Source organism: Anomaloglossus baeobatrachus, chromosome 6, assembly GCF_048569485.1.
Source record: "Anomaloglossus baeobatrachus isolate aAnoBae1 chromosome 6, aAnoBae1.hap1, whole genome shotgun sequence".
Taxonomy (NCBI): Eukaryota; Metazoa; Chordata; class Amphibia; order Anura; family Aromobatidae; genus Anomaloglossus; species Anomaloglossus baeobatrachus.
The window spans coordinates 570,956,623-570,976,557 of record NC_134358.1 but is presented as its reverse complement, the minus strand read 5'-3'; the positions used below and the strand labels follow the sequence as shown (position 1 = coordinate 570,976,557).

At 49.1% G+C, this 19,935-nt stretch overlaps 1 protein-coding gene across 4 annotated transcripts in view; it reads right to left on the bottom strand.

The window, feature by feature from the left end:
• Positions 1-19,935, bottom strand: part of ALS2CL (ALS2 C-terminal like) — a 197,958-nt gene that overhangs the window by 44,694 nt on the left and 133,329 nt on the right. For all 4 annotated transcript variants that reach the window (XM_075315852.1, XM_075315853.1, XM_075315854.1 and 1 more), the window contains 8 exons: positions 18,787-18,885; positions 17,576-17,737; positions 17,222-17,333; positions 6,165-6,242; positions 5,738-5,868; positions 3,499-3,672; positions 2,050-2,137; positions 419-576 (listed from right to left, as the gene is read on the bottom strand). In XM_075315852.1, coding sequence (XP_075171967.1) covers positions 419-576; positions 2,050-2,137; positions 3,499-3,672; positions 5,738-5,868; positions 6,165-6,242; positions 17,222-17,333; positions 17,576-17,737; positions 18,787-18,885 — 1,002 coding nt within the window. The remainder of the gene's footprint in view (positions 1-418; positions 577-2,049; positions 2,138-3,498; positions 3,673-5,737; positions 5,869-6,164; positions 6,243-17,221; positions 17,334-17,575; positions 17,738-18,786; positions 18,886-19,935) is intronic.

The following is a 19,935-nucleotide window of genomic DNA, read 5'->3' as shown; positions in this document are numbered from 1 at the left end:
ATTAATAATGCACCGGGCACCAGGGATAATATTATTAATAACGCACCGGACACCAGGGATAATATTATTAATAACGCACCGGACACCAGGGATAATATTATTAATAATGCACCGGACACCAGGGATAATATTATTAATAACGCACCGGACACCAGGGATAATATTATTAATAACGCACCAGGCACCAGGGATAATATTATTAATAATGCACCGGACACCAGGGATAATATTATTAATAACGCACCGGACACCAGGGATAATATTATTGTTGTTACACGCTGGACACCAGGGATAATATATTGTTACACGCTGGACACCAGGGATAATATATTGTTACATGCTGGACACCCTATAGCCGTTATACATAGCACCATTCTGCGGTTTTATAGGATCCATGTGAGGAGAATAGAGGAGACACCTGAAGAACTCCCACAGCTTCTTGGCGTAGTACTTGATCTCCTCCTGCGCCATGCTCAGGAGGTGCAGGTTCGCCCCCAGCCCGGAGTACGTGGCCTGGAAGACCAGCAGCAGCAGCTTCATCACCTTCTTCAGTGGGTGGTGCGAAGTGTTAAATGCCTAAAATACAAGAGGATGAAATATAGAGACAAAATACTACAAATCCCACCCAACACTAAAAAAGGGGGGCAATGTAAGCCACGCCCACTGCTGACAGCCACACCCTCATTCATGAGAAACACGCCCACATTCACGACAGCAGCCATCAATTACTGATCAGAAAACCACACCTACATTCATAAGTCACACCCACAGATCAGAAAACCACACCTACATTCATAAGTCACACCCACAGATCAGAAAACCACACCTACATTCATAAGTCACACCCACTGATTAGAAAACCACACCTACATTCATGAGTCACACCCACTGATCAGAAAACCACACCTACATTCATGAGTCACACCCACTGATCAGAAAACCACACCTACATTCATGAGTCACACCCACAGATGAGAAAACCACACCTACATTCATAAGTCACACCCACTGATTAGAAAACCACACCTACATTCATGAGTCACACCCACTGATTAGAAAACCACACCTACATTCATGAGTCACACCCACTGATCAGAAAACCACACCTACATTCATGAGTCACACCCACTGATCAGAAAACCACACCTACATTCATGAGTCACACCCACTGATTAGAAAACCACACCTACATTCATAAGTCACACCCACTGATTAGAAAACCACACCTACATTCATGAGTCACACCCACTGATCAGAAAACCACACCTACATTCATGAGTCACACCCACTGATCAGAAAACCACACCTACATTCATGAGTCACACCCACTGATTAGAAAACCACACCTACATTCATAAGTCACACCCACTGATCAGAAAACCACACCTACATTCATGAGTCACACCCACTGATTAGAAAACCACACCCACATTCATGAGTCACACCCACTGATTAGAAAACCACACCTACATTCATGAGTCACACCCACTGATCAGAAAACCACACCTACATTCATGAGTCACACCCACTGATTAGAAAACCACACCTACATTCATAAGTCACACCCACTGATCAGAAAACCACACCTACATTCATGAGTCACACCCACTGATTAGAAAACCACACCCACATTCATGAGTCACACCCACTGATTAGAAAACCACACCTACATTCATGAGTCACACCCACTGATCAGAAAACCACACCTACATTCATGAGTCACACCCACTGATTAGAAAACCACACCCACATTCATGAGTCACACCCACTGATTAGAAAACCACACTTACATTCATGAGTCACACCCACTGATTAGGAAACCACACCTACATTCATGAGTCACACCCACTGATTAGGAAACCACACCCACATTCATGAGTCACACCCACTGATTAGGAAACCACACCTACATTCATGAGTCACACCCACTGATTAGGAACCGGGCAGATTTGGCCCCATTGTTAGTGGCACGTCACAGGCTCCGCCCCTCCTGGGAGTAATCTCCGTCTTATTTCCCCGTCACGTCCTAATCAGAAGCCGGTGTTTTACCTTCTCCAGAAACGTGTGTAAGGATTCGGCCTCCAGCCTCAGCTCCTTCATACCGTCCTCTATCTGCCGCACCTCCTCCTCGTTGCTCCTGAGAACAGGCAGAAACATGGTTTGGACATTGTGTCTGATCCGTATTCTCCTGAAACACTCTGCACAGCTGTGAGCAGCCGGATCACCGATCTACACGCGTCTCCCCTTTATCTGTCCTTGTAATATTCTTTTTTGCTCTTCTTACACATTTCCTATTTGCCTCCTGACATCCTCTGTGCTGCTGGGCTTAGCACTGTATGTCCTTGGCTTCATGCTTTCCTATATTGCAGTGCCTCTCCTATGTGCAGTATCTCTCCTATGTGCAGTGCCTCTCCTATATCGCAGTGCCTCTCCTATGTGTAGTGCTTCTCCTATATTGCAGTGCCTCTCCTATGTGTAGTGCATCTCCTATATTGCAGTGCCTCTCCTATGTGTAGTGCCTCTCCTATATTGCAGTGCCTCTCCTATGTGCAGTGCCTCTCCTATATTGCAGTGCCTCTCCTATATTGCAGTGCCTCTCCTATGTGCAGTGCCTCTCCTATATCGCAGTGCCTCTCCTATATCGCAGTGCCTCTCCTATGTGTAGTGCTTCTCCTATATTGCAGTGCCTCTCCTATGTGTAGTGCATCTCCTATATTGCAGTGCCTCTCCTATGTGTAGTGCCTCTCCTATATTGCAGTGCCTCTCCTATGTGCAGTGCCTCTCCTATATTGCAGTGCCTCTCCTATATTGCAGTGCCTCTCCTATGTGCAGCGCCTCTCCTATATTGCAGTGCCTCTCCTATATTGCAGTGCCTCTCCTATTTGCAGTGCCTCTCCTATATTGCAGTGCCTTTCCTATTTGCAGTACCTCTCCTATATTGCAGTGCCTCTATTTGCAGTGCCTCTCCTATATTGCAGTGCCTTTCCTATATTGCAGTGCCTCTATTTGCAGTGCCTTTCCTATATTGCAGTGCCTCTCCTATATTGCAGTGCCTCTCCTATATTGCAGTGCCTCTCCTATATTGCAGTGCCTCTCCTATTTGCAGTACCTCTCCTATATTGCAGTGCCTCTCCTATATTGCAGTGCCTTTCCTATTTGCAGTACCTCTCCTATATTACAGTGCCTCTCCTATATTGCAGTGCCTCTCCTATGTGCAGTGCTTCTCATATATTGCAGTGCTTCTGCTATATTGCAGTGCCTCTCCTATGTGCAGTGCCTCTCCTATATTGCAGTGCCTCTCCTATATTGCAGTGCCTCTCCTATATTGCAGTGCCTCTCCTATATTGCAGTGCCTTTCCTATATTGCAGTGCCTCTCCTATGTGATCCGCCCAGATATCAGAGCGCGGTTGCAGAAGTATTTGCACCTCGTATTATTACACCACTGTATGCAGACACTTATACACAGGTTATATAGAGGATATGGCGCGACCCCTCACCTCGGACAGAACAGATACTCCTGCGGCTTCTGCAGCTTCTTGCTGGACTTGACGTGAAATCCCAGGAAGGATTCCTCACTGTCTCTTTTGCATCCAGATTCAAGGTATTTGTGGAACTGTTCGAATATTCCCTGCCAGCGCTCCTCCACCGGGAAGGACCCGGCGCCAAACTGACTGCACCGCGAGAAAGAAAGGCGGCCATTACAACAGAGGGATGGGCAATGGAAAATCCGGAAAAAACAGGAAGCTTTATATGGTGATGCTCAAAGACGACCACTAGATGGAGCTGTGTCTATGAAGTCTATGGGTAATATATTTCTATGTGTGCTCAATCTGGCCACTAGATGGCGATGTTTCATTAAAGTCTATGGGTAATAGATATCTGTGTGATTTATCCGATCCCTAGATGGCGATGTTCCATTAAAGTCTATGAGTAATAGATTTCTGTGTGATTTATCTGACCCCTAGGTGGCACTGTTTCATTGAAGTCTAAGGGTAATGGTTATGTGTGGCTTATCCGATCCATAGGTGGCGCTGTTCCATTGAAGTCTATGGGTAATAGATATTTGTGTGGCTTATCCAATCCCTAGGTGGCGCTGTTCCATTGACATCTATGGGTAATAGATATTTGTGTGGCTTATCCGATCCCTAGGTGACGCTGTTCCATTGAAGTCTATGGGTAATAGATATCTGTGTGATTTATCCGACCCCTAGGTGGCGCTGTTCCATTGAAGTCTATGGGTAATAGATATTTGTGTGGTTTATCCGATCCCTAGGTGGCGCTGTTCCATTGACATCTATGGGTAATAGATATTTGTGTGGCTTATCCGATCCCTAAGTGGCGCTGTTCCATTGAAGTCTATGGGTAATAGATATTTGTGTGGCTTATCCGATCCCTAAGTGGCGCTGTTCCATTGAAGTCTATGGGTAATAGATATCTGTGTGGCTTATCCGACCCCTAGGTGGTGCTGTTCCATTGAAGTCTATGGGTAATAGATATCTGTGTGATTTATCCGACCCCTAGGTGGCGCTGTTCCATTGATGTCTATGGGTAATAGATATATGTGTGGCTTATCCGACCCCTAGGTGGTGCTGTTCCATTGATGTCTATGGGTAATAGATATCTGTGTGATTTATCTGACCCCTAGATGGTGCTGTTCCATTGAAGTCTATGGGTGATAGATATCTGTGTGATTTATCCGACCCCTTGGTGGCACTGTTCCATTGAAGTCTATGGGTAATAGATATCTGTGTGATTTATCCGATCCCTAGGTGGCGCTGTTCCATTGAAGTGTATGGGTAATAGATATCTGTGTGATTTATCCGATCCCTAGGTGGCGCTGTTCCATTGAAGTCTATGGGTAATAGATATCTGTGTGATTTATCCGATCCCTAGGTGGCGCTGTTCCATTGAAGCGTATGGGTGATAGATATCTGTGTGATTTATCCGACCCCTAGGTGGCGCTGTTCTATTGAAGTGTATGAGTAATAGATATCTGTGTGATTTATCCGACCCCTAGGTGGCGCTGTTCCATTGAAGTGTATGGGTAATAGATATCTGTGTGATTTATCCGACCCCTAGGTGGCGCTGTTCCATTGAAGACTATGGGTAAGAGATATCTGTGTGATTTATATGACCCCTAGGTGGCTATGTTCTATTGAAGTCTATGGGTAAGAGATATCTGTGTGATTTATCCGACCCCTAGGTGGCGCTGTTTCACTGAAATCTGCTCATACCTAACCAGAGATGTTAACCATAAATAAAGCAATGTCCGCAGTATGTGAGTGGCGGTTACCATCACAGCCTCCTCCCAATCTGGCAGATTCCATTTCTCCAATGACATTTATAACCGCCATATATTTTCAAAGGAGAAACCGGGATGAGAAATGTAACAGCTGACGTTAGTGATCCGCGCGGTAATGACTCCCACATCTGCTTGATGTGACCTCTGGATGGCGCTGTTCTATACACTCTATGGGTGATGATCGGACTTTTAGTAGCTGATTTCACCACTATATGGCGAAGATTCACAAAATTCATTATTAATATCTCCTGGTCTCCTTGACTAATTATCCACTAGATGGCGCAATTTCACTGACCTCTATGGGAAATGATCTGCTCTTCCTGTGTGGTTGTGTTTGACCACTAGATGGCGCCATGTCACTGCTCTATGTATAATATCCTCTCCCCCAGGTTCACCGCTCACCTTATAATCGATTTCTCCACATTATTACTCACAATTTCTTCTTCAGCACCTCGTCCTCGTAGCCGCTGGCCGTGGTCAGGACCCCCTGCGTCTGCAGACCGCTCTGCGCTGATTTATTGAATGTTCCCACCAAGGTGAATCCATTAGCGAAAGTGAGTTTCCCCTATAAATAATCCAAAAACCGCTATCACTGTATAGAGGCAGCCAATGAAAGCGGACACGAGCGTCGGCCAGTGTGTATCTCCAACATGTCATCTATTATATTCCTTATTTATTTATTTTACATTATTATTGTACTATAAATAAGCTACAAAGAATAAGAATGAATGATCCCCCCAAACTGCAAAACTGAGGGATCATGGGAAAGTAAGGGGTATATAAAAAGGTATATAGAGGTATATACAGAGGTATATATAGAGGTATATAAAAAAAATATATATATACTGGGGTCAAACAAACCTTCCCAGATAGAAAACATTGCTCGGTGAATTCACCCTCATACATGTTATTATCTTCTGTAATCAGCACACCGGGACCCTAGAGAAAAGAAAGAAATCATAATAATGAGGTTCTATCTGCAGCCACCACTAGGGGGAGCTCCCTGTATACAGAGATACAGGATAATATCCTGTCTGCAGCCACCACTAGTGGGAGCTCCCTGTATACAGAGATACAGGATAATATCCTGTCTGCAGCCACCACTAGGGGGAGCTCCCTGTATACAGAGATACATGATAAGATCCTGTCTGCAGTCACCACTAGGGGGAGCTCCCTGTATACAGAGATACATGATAAGATCCTGTCTGCAGTCACCACTAGGGGGAGTTCCCTGTATACAAAGATACATGATAATATCCTGTCTGCAGCCACCACTAGGGGGAGCTCCCTGTATACAGAGATACATGATAATATCCTGTCTGCAGCCACCACTAGTGGGAGCTCCCTGTATACAGAGATACATGATAAGATCCTGTCTGCAGTCACCACTAGGGGGAGCTCCCTGTATACAGAGATACATGATAATATCCTGTCTGCAGCCACCACTAGGGGGAGCTCCCTGTATACAGAGATACAGGATACGATCCTGTCTGCAGCCACCACTAGTGGGAGCTCCCTGTATACAGAGATACATGATAATATCCTGTCTGCAGTCACCACTAGGGGGAGCTCCCTGTATACAGAGATACATGATAATATCCTGTCTGCAGTCACCACTAGAGGGAGCTCCCTGTATACAGAGATACATGATAAGATCCTGTCTGCAGCCACCACTAGGGGGAGCTCCCTGTATACAGAGATACATGATAAGATCCTGTCTGCAGCCACCACTAGGGGGAGCTCCCTGTATACAGAGATATATGATAAGATCCTGTCTGCAGCCACCACTAGGGGGAGCTCCCTGTATACAGAGATACATGATAAGATCCTGTCTGCAGCCACCACTAGGGGGAGCTCCCTGTATACAGAGATACATGATAAGATCCTGTCTGCAGCCACCACTAGAGGGAGATCCCTGTATACAGAGATACATGATAATATCCTGTCTGCAGTCACCACTAGGGGGAGCTCCCTGTATACAGAGATACATGATAATATCCTGTCTGCAGTCACCACTAGGGGGAGCTCCCTGTATACAGAGATACATGATAAGATCCTGTCTGCAGCCACCACTAGAGGGAGATCCCTGTATACAGAGATACATGATAATATCCTGTCTGCAGTCACCACTAGGGGGAGCTCCCTGTATACAGAGATACATGATCAGATCCTGTCTGCAGCCACCACTAGGGGGAGCTCCCTGTATACAGAGATACATGATAAGATCCTGTCTGCAGCCACCACTAGGGGAAGCTCCCTGTATACAGAGATACATGATAAGATCCTGTCTGCAGCCACCACTAGGGGGAGCTCCCTGTATACAGAGATACATGATAAGATCCTGTCTGCAGTCACCACTAGGGGGAGCTCCCTGTATACAGAGATACATGATAAGATCCTGTCTGCAGTCACCACTAGGGGGAGCTCCCTGTATACAGAGATACATGATAATATCCTGTCTGCAGTCACCACTAGGGGGAGCTCCCTGTATACAGAGATACATGATAAGATCCTGTCTGCAGCCACCACTAGGGGGAGCTCCCTGTATACAGAGATACATGATAAGATCCTGTCTGCAGTCACCACTAGAGGGAGCTCCCTGTATACAGAGATACATGATAAGATCCTGTCTGCAGACACCACTAGGGGGAGCTCCCTGTATACAGAGATACATGATAAGATTCTGTCTGCAGCCACCACTAGGGGGAGCTCCCTGTATACAGAGATACATGATCAGATTCTGTCTGCAGACACCACTAGGGGGAGCTCCCTGTATACAGAGATACATGATAAGATCCTGTCTGCAGTCACCACTAGGGGGAGCTCCCTGTATACAGAGATACATGATAAGATTCTGTCTGCAGACACCACTAGGGGGAGCTCCCTGTATACAGAGATACATGATAAGATCCTGTCTGCAGACACCACTAGGGGGAGCTCCCTGTATACAGAGATACATGATAAGATTCTGTCTGCAGACACCACTAGGGGGAGCTCCCTGTATACAGAGATACATGATAAGATTCTGTCTGCAGACACCACTAGGGGGCGCTCCATGTATACAGAGATACATGATAAGATCCTGTCTGCAGACACCACTAGGGGGAGCTCCCTGTATACAGAGATACATGATAAGATTCTGTCTGCAGCCACCACTAGGGGGAGCTCCCTGTATACAGAGATACATGATAAGATTCTGTCTGCAGACACCACTAGGGGGAGCTCCCTGTATACAGAGATACATGATAAGATTCTGTCTGCAGACACCACTAGGGGGAGCTCCCTGTATACAGAGATACATAAGATCCTGTCTGCAGTCACCACTAGGGGGAGCTCCCTGTATACAGAGATACATGATAAGATCCTGTCTGCAGCCACCACTAGGGGGAGCTCCCTGTATACAGAGATACATGATAAGATCCTGTCTGCAGCCACCACTAGGGGGAGATCCCTGTATACAGAGATACATGATAAGATCCTGTCTGCAGCCACCACTAGGGGGAGCTCCCTGTATACAGAGATACATGATAAGATCCTGTCTGCAGCCACCACTAGGGGGAGCTCCCTGTATACAGAGATACATGATAAGATCCTGTCTGCAGTCACCACTAGGGGGAGCTCCCTGTATACAGAGATACATGATAAGATCCTGTCTGCAGTCACCACTAGGGGGAGCTCCCTGTATACAGAGATACATGAAAAGATCCTGTCTGCAGCCACCACTAGGGGGAGCTCCCTGTATACAGAGATACATGATAAGATCCTGTCTGCAGCCACCACTAGGGGGAGCTTCCTGTATACAGAGATACATGATAAGATCCTGTCTGCAGTCACCACTAGGGGGAGCTCCCTGTATACAGAAATACATGATAAGATCCTGTCTGCAGTCACCACTAGGGGGAGCTCCCTGTATACAGAGATACATGAAAAGATCCTGTCTGCAGCCACCACTAGGGGGAGCTCCCTGTATACAGAGATACATGATAAGATCCTGTCTGCAGCCACCACTAGGGGGAGCTTCCTGTATACAGAGATACATGATAAGATCCTGTCTGCAGCCACCACTAGGGGGAGCTCCCTGTATACAGAGATACATGATAAGATCCTGTCTGCAGCCACCACTAGGGGGAGCTCCCTGTATACAGAGATACATGATAAGATCCTGTCTGCAGCCACCACTAGGGGGAGCTCCCCGTATACAGAGATACATGATAAGATTCTGTCTGCAGCCACCACTAGGGGGAGCTCCCTGTATACAGAGATACAGGATAAGATCCTGTCTGCAGCCACCACTATGGGGAGCTCCCTGTATACAGAGATACATGATAAGATCCTGTCTGCAGTCACCACTAGGGGGAGCTCCCTGTATACAGAGATACATGATAAGATCCTGTCTGCAGCCACCACTAGGGGGAGCTCCCTGTATACAGAAATACATGATAAGATCCTGTCTGCAGTCACCACTAGGGGGAGCTCCCTGTATACAGAAATACATGATAAGATCCTGTCTGCAGCCACCACTAGGGGGAGCTCCATGTATACAGAAATACATGATAAGATCCTGTCTGCAGTCACCACTAGGGGGAGCTCCCTGTATACAGAGATACATGATAAGATCCTGTCTGCAGCCACCACTAGGGGGAGCTTCCTGTATACAGAGATACATGATAAGATCCTGTCTGCAGCCACCACTAGGGGGAGCTCCCTGTATACAGAGATACATGATAAGATCCTGTCTGCAGCCACCACTAGGGGGAGCTCCATGTATACAGAAATACATGATAAGATCCTGTCTGCAGTCACCACTAGGGGGAGCTCCCTGTATACAGAGATACATGATAAGATCCTGTCTGCAGTCACCACTAGGGGGAGCTCCATGTATACAGAAATACATGATAAGATCCTGTCTGCAGTCACCACTAGGGGGAGCTCCCTGTATACAGAGATACATGATAAGATCCTGTCTGCAGCCACCACTAGGGGGAGCTTCCTGTATACAGAGATACATGATAAGATCCTGTCTGCAGCCACCACTAGGGGGAGCTCCCTGTATACAGAGATACATGATAAGATCCTGTCTGCAGCCACCACTAGGGGGAGCTCCCTGTATACAGAGATACATGATAAGATCCTGTCTGCAGCCACCACTAGGGGGAGCTCCCTGTATACAGAAATACATGATAAGATCCTGTCTGCAGTCACCACTAGGGGGAGCTCCCTGTATACAGAGATACATGATAAGATCCTGTCTGCAGTCACCACTAGGGGGAGCTCCCTGTATACAGGGATACATGATAAGATCCTGTCTGCAGCAACCACTAGGGGGAGCTCCCTGTATACAGAGATACATGATAAGATCCTGTCTACAGCCACCACTAGGGGGAGCTCCCTGTATACAGAGATACATGATAAGATCCTGTCTGCAGCCACCACTAGGGGGAGCTCCCTGTATACAGAGATACATAAGATCCTGTCTGCAGCCACCACTAGGGGGAGCTCCCTGTATACAAAGATACATGATAAGATCCTGTCTGCAGCCACCACTAGGGGGAGCTCCCTGTATACAGAGATACATGATAAGATCCTGTCTGCAGCCACCACTAGGGGGAGCTTCCTGTATACAGAGATACATGATAAGATTCTGTCTGCAGTCACCACTAGGGGGAGCTCCCTGTATACAGAGATACATGATAAGATCCTGTCTGCAGCCACCACTAGGGGGAGCTCAGTGTATACAGAGATACATGATAAGATCCTGTCTGCAGCCACCACTAGGGGGAGCTCCCTGTATACAGAGATACATGATAAGATCCTGTCAGCAGTCACCTCTAGGGGGAGCTCCCTGTATACAGAGATACATGATAAGATCCTGTCTGCAGCCACCACTAGGGGGAGCTCCCTGTATACAGAGATACATAAGATCCTGTCTGCAGCCACCACTAGGGGGAGCTCCCTGTATACAAAGATACATGATAAGATCCTGTCTGCAGCCACCACTAGGGGGAGCTTCCTGTATACAGAGATACATGATAAGATTCTGTCTGCAGTCACCACTAGGGGGAGCTCCCTGTATACAGAGATACATGATAAGATCCTGTCTGCAGCCACCACTAGGGGGAGCTCAGTGTATACAGAGATACATGATAAGATCCTGTCTGCAGCCACCACTAGGGGGAGCTCCCTGTATACAGAGATACATGATAAGATCCTGTCTGCAGTCACCTCTAGGGGGAGCTCCCTGTATACAGAGATACATGATAAGATCCTGTCTGCAGCCACCACTAGGGGGAGCTCCCTGTATACAGAGATGCATGATAAGATCCTGTCTGCAGTCACCACTAGGGGGAGCTCCCTGTATACAGAGATACATGATAAGATCCTGTCTGCAGCCACCACTAGGGGGAGCTCCCTGTATACAGAGATACATGATAAGATTCTGTCTGCAGCCACCACTAGGGGGAGCTCCCTGTATATAGAGATACATGATAAGATCCTGTCTGCAGCCACCACTAGGGGGAGCTCCCTGTATACAGAAATACATGATAAGATATTGTCTGCAGCCACCACTAGGGGGAGCTCCCTGTATACAGAGATACATGATAAGATCCTGTCTGCAGCCACCACTAGGGGGAGCTCCCTGTATACAGAGATACATGATAAGATCCTGTCTGCAGCCACCACTAGGGGGAGCTCCCTGTATACAGAAATACATAATAAAATCCTGCCTGCAGCCACCACTAGGGGGAGCTCCCTGTATACAGAGATACATGATAAGATCCTGTCTGCAGCCACCACTAGGGGGAGCTCCCTGTATACAGAGATACATGGTAAGATCCTGTCTGCAGTCACCACTAGGGGGAGCTCCCTGTAATACAGAGATACATGATAAGAACCTGTCTGCAGCCACCACTAGGGGGAGCTCCCTGTATACAGACATACATGATAAGATCCTGTCTGCAGCCACCACTAGGGGGAGCTCCCTGTATACAGAGATACATGATAAGATCCTGTCTGCAGCCACCACTAGGGGGACCTCCCTGTATACAGAGATACATGATAAGATCCTGTCTGCAGCCACCACTAGGGGGAGCTCCCTGTATACAGAAATACATGATAAGATCCTGTCTGCAGTCACCACTAGGGGGAGCTCCCTGTATACAGAAATACATGATAAGATCCTGTCTGCAGCCACCACTAGGGGGAGCTCCATGTTTACAGAAATACATGATAAGATCCTGTCTGCAGTCACCACTAGGGGGAGCTCCCTGTATACAGAGATACATGATAAGATCCTGTCTGCAGCCACCACTAGGGGGAGCTTCCTGTATACAGAGATACATGATAAGATCCTGTCTGCAGCCACCACTAGGGGGAGCTCCCTGTATACAGAGATACATGATAAGATCCTGTCTGCAGCCACCACTAGGGGGAGCTCCATGTATACAGAAATACATGATAAGATCCTGTCTGCAGTCACCACTAGGGGGAGCTCCCTGTATACAGAGATACATGATAAGATCCTGTCTGCAGTCACCACTATGGGGAGCTCCCTGTATACAGAGATACATGATAAGATCCTGTCTGCAGTCACCACTAGGGGGAGCTCCATGTATACAGAAATACATGATAAGATCCTGTCTGCAGTCACCACTAGGGGGAGCTCCCTGTATACAGAGATACATGATAAGATCCTGTCTGCAGCCACCACTAGGGGGAGCTTCCTGTATACAGAGATACATGATAAGATCCTGTCTGCAGCCACCACTAGGGGGAGCTCCCTGTATACAGAGATACATGATAAGATCCTGTCTGCAGCCACCACTAGGGGGAGCTCCCTGTATACAGAGATACATGATAAGATCCTGTCTGCAGCCACCACTAGGGGGAGCTCCCTGTATACAGAAATACATGATAAGATCCTGTCTGCAGTCACCACTAGGGGGAGCTCCCTGTATACAGAGATACATGATAAGATCCTGTCTGCAGTCACCACTAGGGGGAGCTCCCTGTATACAGGGATACATGATAAGATCCTGTCTGCAGCAACCACTAGGGGGAGCTCCCTGTATACAGAGATACATGATAAGATCCTGTCTACAGCCACCACTAGGGGGAGCTCCCTGTATACAGAGATACATGATAAGATCCTGTCTGCAGCCACCACTAGGGGGAGCTCCCTGTATACAGAGATACATAAGATCCTGTCTGCAGCCACCACTAGGGGGAGCTCCCTGTATACAAAGATACATGATAAGATCCTGTCTGCAGCCACCACTAGGGGGAGCTTCCTGTATACAGAGATACATGATAAGATTCTGTCTGCAGTCACCACTAGGGGGAGCTCCCTGTATACAGAGATACATGATAAGATCCTGTCTGCAGCCACCACTAGGGGGAGCTCAGTGTATACAGAGATACATGATAAGATCCTGTCTGCAGCCACCACTAGGGGGAGCTCCCTGTATACAGAGATACATGATAAGATCCTGTCTGCAGTCACCTCTAGGGGGAGCTCCCTGTATACAGAGATACATGATAAGATCCTGTCTGCAGCCACCACTAGGGGGAGCTCCCTGTATACAGAGATACATAAGATCCTGTCTGCAGCCACCACTAGGGGGAGCTCCCTGTATACAAAGATACATGATAAGATCCTGTCTGCAGCCACCACTAGGGGGAGCTTCCTGTATACAGAGATACATGATAAGATTCTGTCTGCAGTCACCACTAGGGGGAGCTCCCTGTATACAGAGATACATGATAAGATCCTGTCTGCAGCCACCACTAGGGGGAGCTCAGTGTATACAGAGATACATGATAAGATCCTGTCTGCAGCCACCACTAGGGGGAGCTCCCTGTATACAGAGATACATGATAAGATCCTGTCTGCAGTCACCTCTAGGGGGAGCTCCCTGTATACAGAGATACATGATAAGATCCTGTCTGCAGCCACCACTAGGGGGAGCTCCCTGTATACAGAGATGCATGATAAGATCCTGTCTGCAGTCACCACTAGGGGGAGCTCCCTGTATACAGAGATACATGATAAGATCCTGTCTGCAGCCACCACTAGGGGGAGCTCCCTGTATACAGAGATACATGATAAGATTCTGTCTGCAGCCACCACTAGGGGGAGCTCCCTGTATATAGAGATACATGATAAGATCCTGTCTGCAGCCACCACTAGGGGGAGCTCCCTGTATACAGAAATACATGATAAGATACTGTCTGCAGCCACCACTAGGGGGAGCTCCCTGTATACAGAGATACATGATAAGATCCTGTCTGCAGCCACCACTAGGGGGAGCTCCCTGTATACAGAGATACATGATAAGATCCTGTCTGCAGCCACCACTAGGGGGAGCTCCCTGTATACAGAAATACATAATAAAATCCTGCCTGCAGCCACCACTAGGGGGAGCTCCCTGTATACAGAGATACATGATAAGATCCTGTCTGCAGCCACCACTAGGGGGAGCTCCCTGTATACAGACATACATGATAAGATCCTGTCTGCAGCCACCACTAGGGGGAGCTCCCTGTATACAGAGATACATGATAAGATCCTGTCTGCAGCCACCACTAGGGGGAGCTCCCTGTATACAGACATACATGATAAAATCCTGCCTGCAGCCACCACTAGGGGGAGCTCCCTGTAATACAGAGATACATGATAAGAACCTGTCTGCAGCCACCACTAGGGGGAGCTCCCTGTATACAGACATACATGATAAGATCCTGTCTGCAGCCACCACTAGGGGGAGCTCCCTGTATACAGAGATACATGATAAGATCCTGTCTGCAGCCACCACTAGGGGGACCTCCCTGTATACAGAGATACATGATAAGATCCTGTCTGCAGCCACCACTAGGGGGAGCTCCCTGTATACAGAAATACATAATAAAATCCTGCCTGCAGCCACCACTAGGGGGAGCTCCCTGTATACAGAGATACATGATAAGATCCTGTCTGCAGCCACCACTAGGGGGAGCTCCCTGTATACAGACATACATGATAAAATCCTGCCTGCAGCCACCACTAGGGGGAGCTCCCTGTAATACAGAGATACATGATAAGAACCTGTCTGCAGCCACCACTAGGGGGAGCTCCCTGTATACAGACATACATGATAAGATCCTGTCTGCAGCCACCACTAGGGGGAGCTCCCTGTATACAGAGATACATGATAAGATCCTGTCTGCAGCCACCACTAGGGGGACCTCCCTGTATACAGAGATACATGATAAGATCCTGTCTGCAGCCACCACTAGGGGGAGCTTCTGATAAGATCCTGTCTGCAGTCACCACTAGGGGGAGCTCCCTGTATACAGAGATACATGATAAGATCCTGTCTGCAGCCACCACTAGAGAGAGATCCCTGTATACAGAGATACATGATAAGATCCTGTCTGCAGCCACCACTAGGAGGAGCTCCCTGTATACAGAGACACATGATAAGATCCTGTCTGCAGCCACCACTAGAGAGAGATCCCTGTATACAGAGATACATGATAAGATCCTGTCTGCAGCCACCACTAGGGGGAGCTCCCTGTATACAGAGATACATGATAACATCCTGTCTGCAGCCACCACTAGGGAGAGCTCCCTGTATACAGAGATACATGATAAGATCCTGTCTGCAGTCACCACTAGGGGGAGATCCCTGTATACAGAGATACATGATAAGATCCTGTCTGCAGCCACCACTAGGGGAGCTCCCTGTATACAGAGATACATGATAAGATCCTGTCTGCAGCTACCACTAGGGGGAGCTCCCTGTATACAGAGATACATGATAAGATCCTGTCTGCAGTCACCACTAGGGGGAGCTCCCTGTATACAGAGATACATGATAAGATCCTGTCTGCAGCCACCACTAGGGGGAGCTCCCTGTATACAGAGATATATGATAAGATCCTGTCTGCAGCCACCACTAGGGGGAGCTCCCTGTATACAGAGATACATGATAAGATTCTGTCTGCAGTCACCACTAGGGGGAGCTCCCTGTATACAGAGATACATGATAAGATCCTGTCTGCAGCCACCACTAGGGGAGCTCCCTGTATACAGAGATACATGATAAGATTCTGTCTGCAGTCACCACTAGGGGGAGCTCCCTGTATACAGAGATACAGGATAAGATCCTGTCTGCAGCCACCACTAGGGGGAGCTCCCTGTATACAGAGATACATGATAAGATCCTGTCTGCAGCTACCACTAGGGGGAGCTCCCTGTATACAGAGATATATGATAAGATCCTGTCTGCAGCCACCACTAGGGGGAGCTCCCTGTACACAGAGATATATGATAAGATCCTGTCTGCAGCCACCACTAGAGGGAGCTCCCTGTATACAGAGATACATGATAAGATCCTGTCTTCAGCCACCACTAGGGGGAGCTCCCTGTATACAGAGATACATGATAGGATCCTGTCTGCAGCCTCCACTAGGGGGAGCTCCCTGTATACAGAGATACATGATAAGATCCTGTCTGCAGCCACCACTAGAGGGAGCTCCCTGTATATAGAGATACAGGATAAGATCCTGTCTGCAGCCACCACTAGGAGGAGCTCCCTGTATACAGAGATACATGATAAGATCCTGTCTGCAGCCACCACTAGGGGGAGCTCCCTGTATACAGAGATACATGATAAGATCCTGTCTGCAGCCACCACTAGGGGGAGCTCCCTGTATACAGAGATACATGATAATATCCTGTCTGCAGTCACCACTAGGGGGAGCTCCGTGTATACAGAGATACATGATAAGATCCTGTCTGCAGCCACCACTAGGGGGAGCTCCCTGTATACAGAGATACATGATAATATCCTGTCTGCAGTCACCACTAGGGGGAGCTCCGTGTATACAGAACTAGCAGGGCAGGGATGCAGTGTGTCAGGTAAGGGGTCCTCACATACCACCAGTTTATTATTGCTGAAGACCCCTTGATAGCAGGCGCCGGTGTTCAGTAGGACGATTCCGAGGCCGTGCCTCTGGTTCTCCTGCCACATCCCGATGTACCTCTCGCTGCTGAGGAAACACAACAGAAGTGTCGTCATTATTCTGCTCATTTTTCAGGTGCACACTGGGGTTCTAGGTCTTCACATCTCCCCGGCGCCCCCTGCTGGTGCAGTGTGGGTATAAGCTCAGCGATCTCCTCCCTCCACTTCTCGGCCTTCTCTGCAGTTCTGATATTCTCTTGGTGAAGCAGGTGGCTCAGGATGAACACATTTATACTGCACTGACGCGTCTCCTGCCGTCCGGTCACTCACTTGTCCGCGGTCTCCCAGACTCCGTACCCCGACCTCTTGTCCTTCTCCCAGTTTCCGGTGAACGTCCAGGAGGTGGTTGAAGACGTCCGATTCTCTAAGACGCCAAATCCGTGCCGCAGGTTGTCCTTAAAGTAACCTTTATACACGGATTCATCTGCGTACCTGAAAATACAAACGAGGCGCGTGAGACTCCCTCCCCACACACGGAGGACAGACAACCTCCATACACAGGTGGCCCCTGCGCAGATCCCACTGCGGGACCCCGCTATTGACCCCGGAACAGACCGCAGCTGGAGGACTGTGGGGTCTAACTCAAGCTCTGGATTTACAGAGGAAAGGTTGTGTTCACTGACAGCAACAAGAGGCGAGAAACACGAGAGGAACCGTCAAACATTAAAGGCTGAGAACTCTTCATTATCTAATTAAAGAAGATATGAAGGACCCTACGGCCGCCGAGTGCCTCATCACCAACCCACACCTGGGACCCCATCACCAACCCAAACCTGGGGCCCCATCACCAACCCACACCTGGGGCCCCATCACCAACCCACACCTGGGGCCCCATCACCAACCCACACCTGGAACTCCATCACCAACCCACACCTGTGGCCCCATCACCATCTCCTACCTGGGGCCCCATCACCAACCCACAACTAGGGCCCCATCACCATCTCTCACCTGGGGCCCCATCACCAACCCAAACCTGGAGCCCCATCACCAACCCACACCTGTGGCCCCATCACCATCTCCTACCTGGGGCCCCATCACCATCTCCTACCTGGGGCCCCATCACCAACCCACAACTGGGGACCCATCACCATCTCCCACCTGGGGCCCCATCACCAACCCAAACCTGGAGCCCCATCACCAACCCACACCTGAGGCTCCATCACTAACCCACACCTGGGGCCCCATCACCATCTCCCACCGGGTGCCCCATCACCATCTCCCACCGGGTGCCCCATCACCGTCCCCTACCTGGGACCCATCACCAACCCAAACCTGGGGCACCATCACCAACCCACACCTGGGGCCCCATCACCAACCCACACCTGGGGCCCCATCACCAACCTGAACCTCGGGCGCCATCCCCAACTGAAACCTGGGGCTCCATCATCACCCCCCCACCTGGGGCCCATCTCCAGCACCCACCTGGGCCCCCATCTTCTGCCACCTTGGCCCCATCACATTCACATTCTGGTGTTACTTACTCACAGATGCCATATCCGTACATGGTGCCATTCCTCCAGTGACATTTATAGCAGTCGTATCGGTCGAGGGAGGAGTCCGGGATCAGACAGATTCCAAACCTAGGAGACAATGAGACGACCGGTGTCACCAGGAGACAATGCTATGGAGCGAGCTTCTATTGCTCGGATATGGGACAGTGCAGAGCCACGAGGAGGCAGACGCCAGGAGACAATGCTATAGAGCGAGCTTCTAATGCTGTGATATGGGACGGTGCAGAGCCCCGAGGAGGCAGACGCCGGGAGACAATGCTATAGAGCGAGCTTCTAATGCTCGGATATGGGATGGTGCAGAGCCCCGAGGAGGCAGACGCCAGGAGACAATGCTATAGAGTGAGCTTCTAATGCTGTGATATGGGACGGTGCAGAGCCCCGAGGAGGCAGACGCCAGGAGACAATGCTATAGAGCGAGCTTCTAATGCTCGGATATGGGACGGTGCAGAGCCCCGAGGAGGCAGACGCCGGGAGACAATGCTATAGAGCGAGCTTCTAATGCTCGGATATGGGACAATGCAGAGCCCCGAGGAGGCAGACGCCAGGAGACAATGCTATAGAGCGAGCTTCTAATGCTCGGATAAGGGACGATGCAGAGCCCCGAGGAGGCAGACGCCAGGAGACAATGCTATAGAGCGAGCTTCTAATGCTGTGATATGGGATGGTGCAGAGCCCCGAGGAGGCAGATGCCAGGAGACAATGCTATAGAGCGAGCTTCTAATGCTGTGATATGGGATGGTGCAGAGCCCCGAGGAGGCAGACGCCAGGAGACAATGCTATAGAGCGAGCTTCTAATGCTCGGATAAGGGACGATGCAGAGCCCCGAGGAGGCAGACGCCAGGAGACAATGCTATAGAGCGAGCTTCTAATGCTCGGATAAGGGACGGTGCAGAGCCCCGAGGAGGCAGACGCCAGGAGACAATGCTATAGAGCGAGCTTCTAATGCTCGGATAAGGGACAGTGCAGAGCCCCGAGGAGGCAGACGACAGGAGACAATGCTATAGAGCGAGCTTCTAATGCTGTGATATGGGACGGTGCAGAGCCCCGAGGAGGCAGATGCCGGGAGACAATGCTATGGAGTGAGCTTCTAATGCTCGGATAAGGGACAGTGCAGAGCCC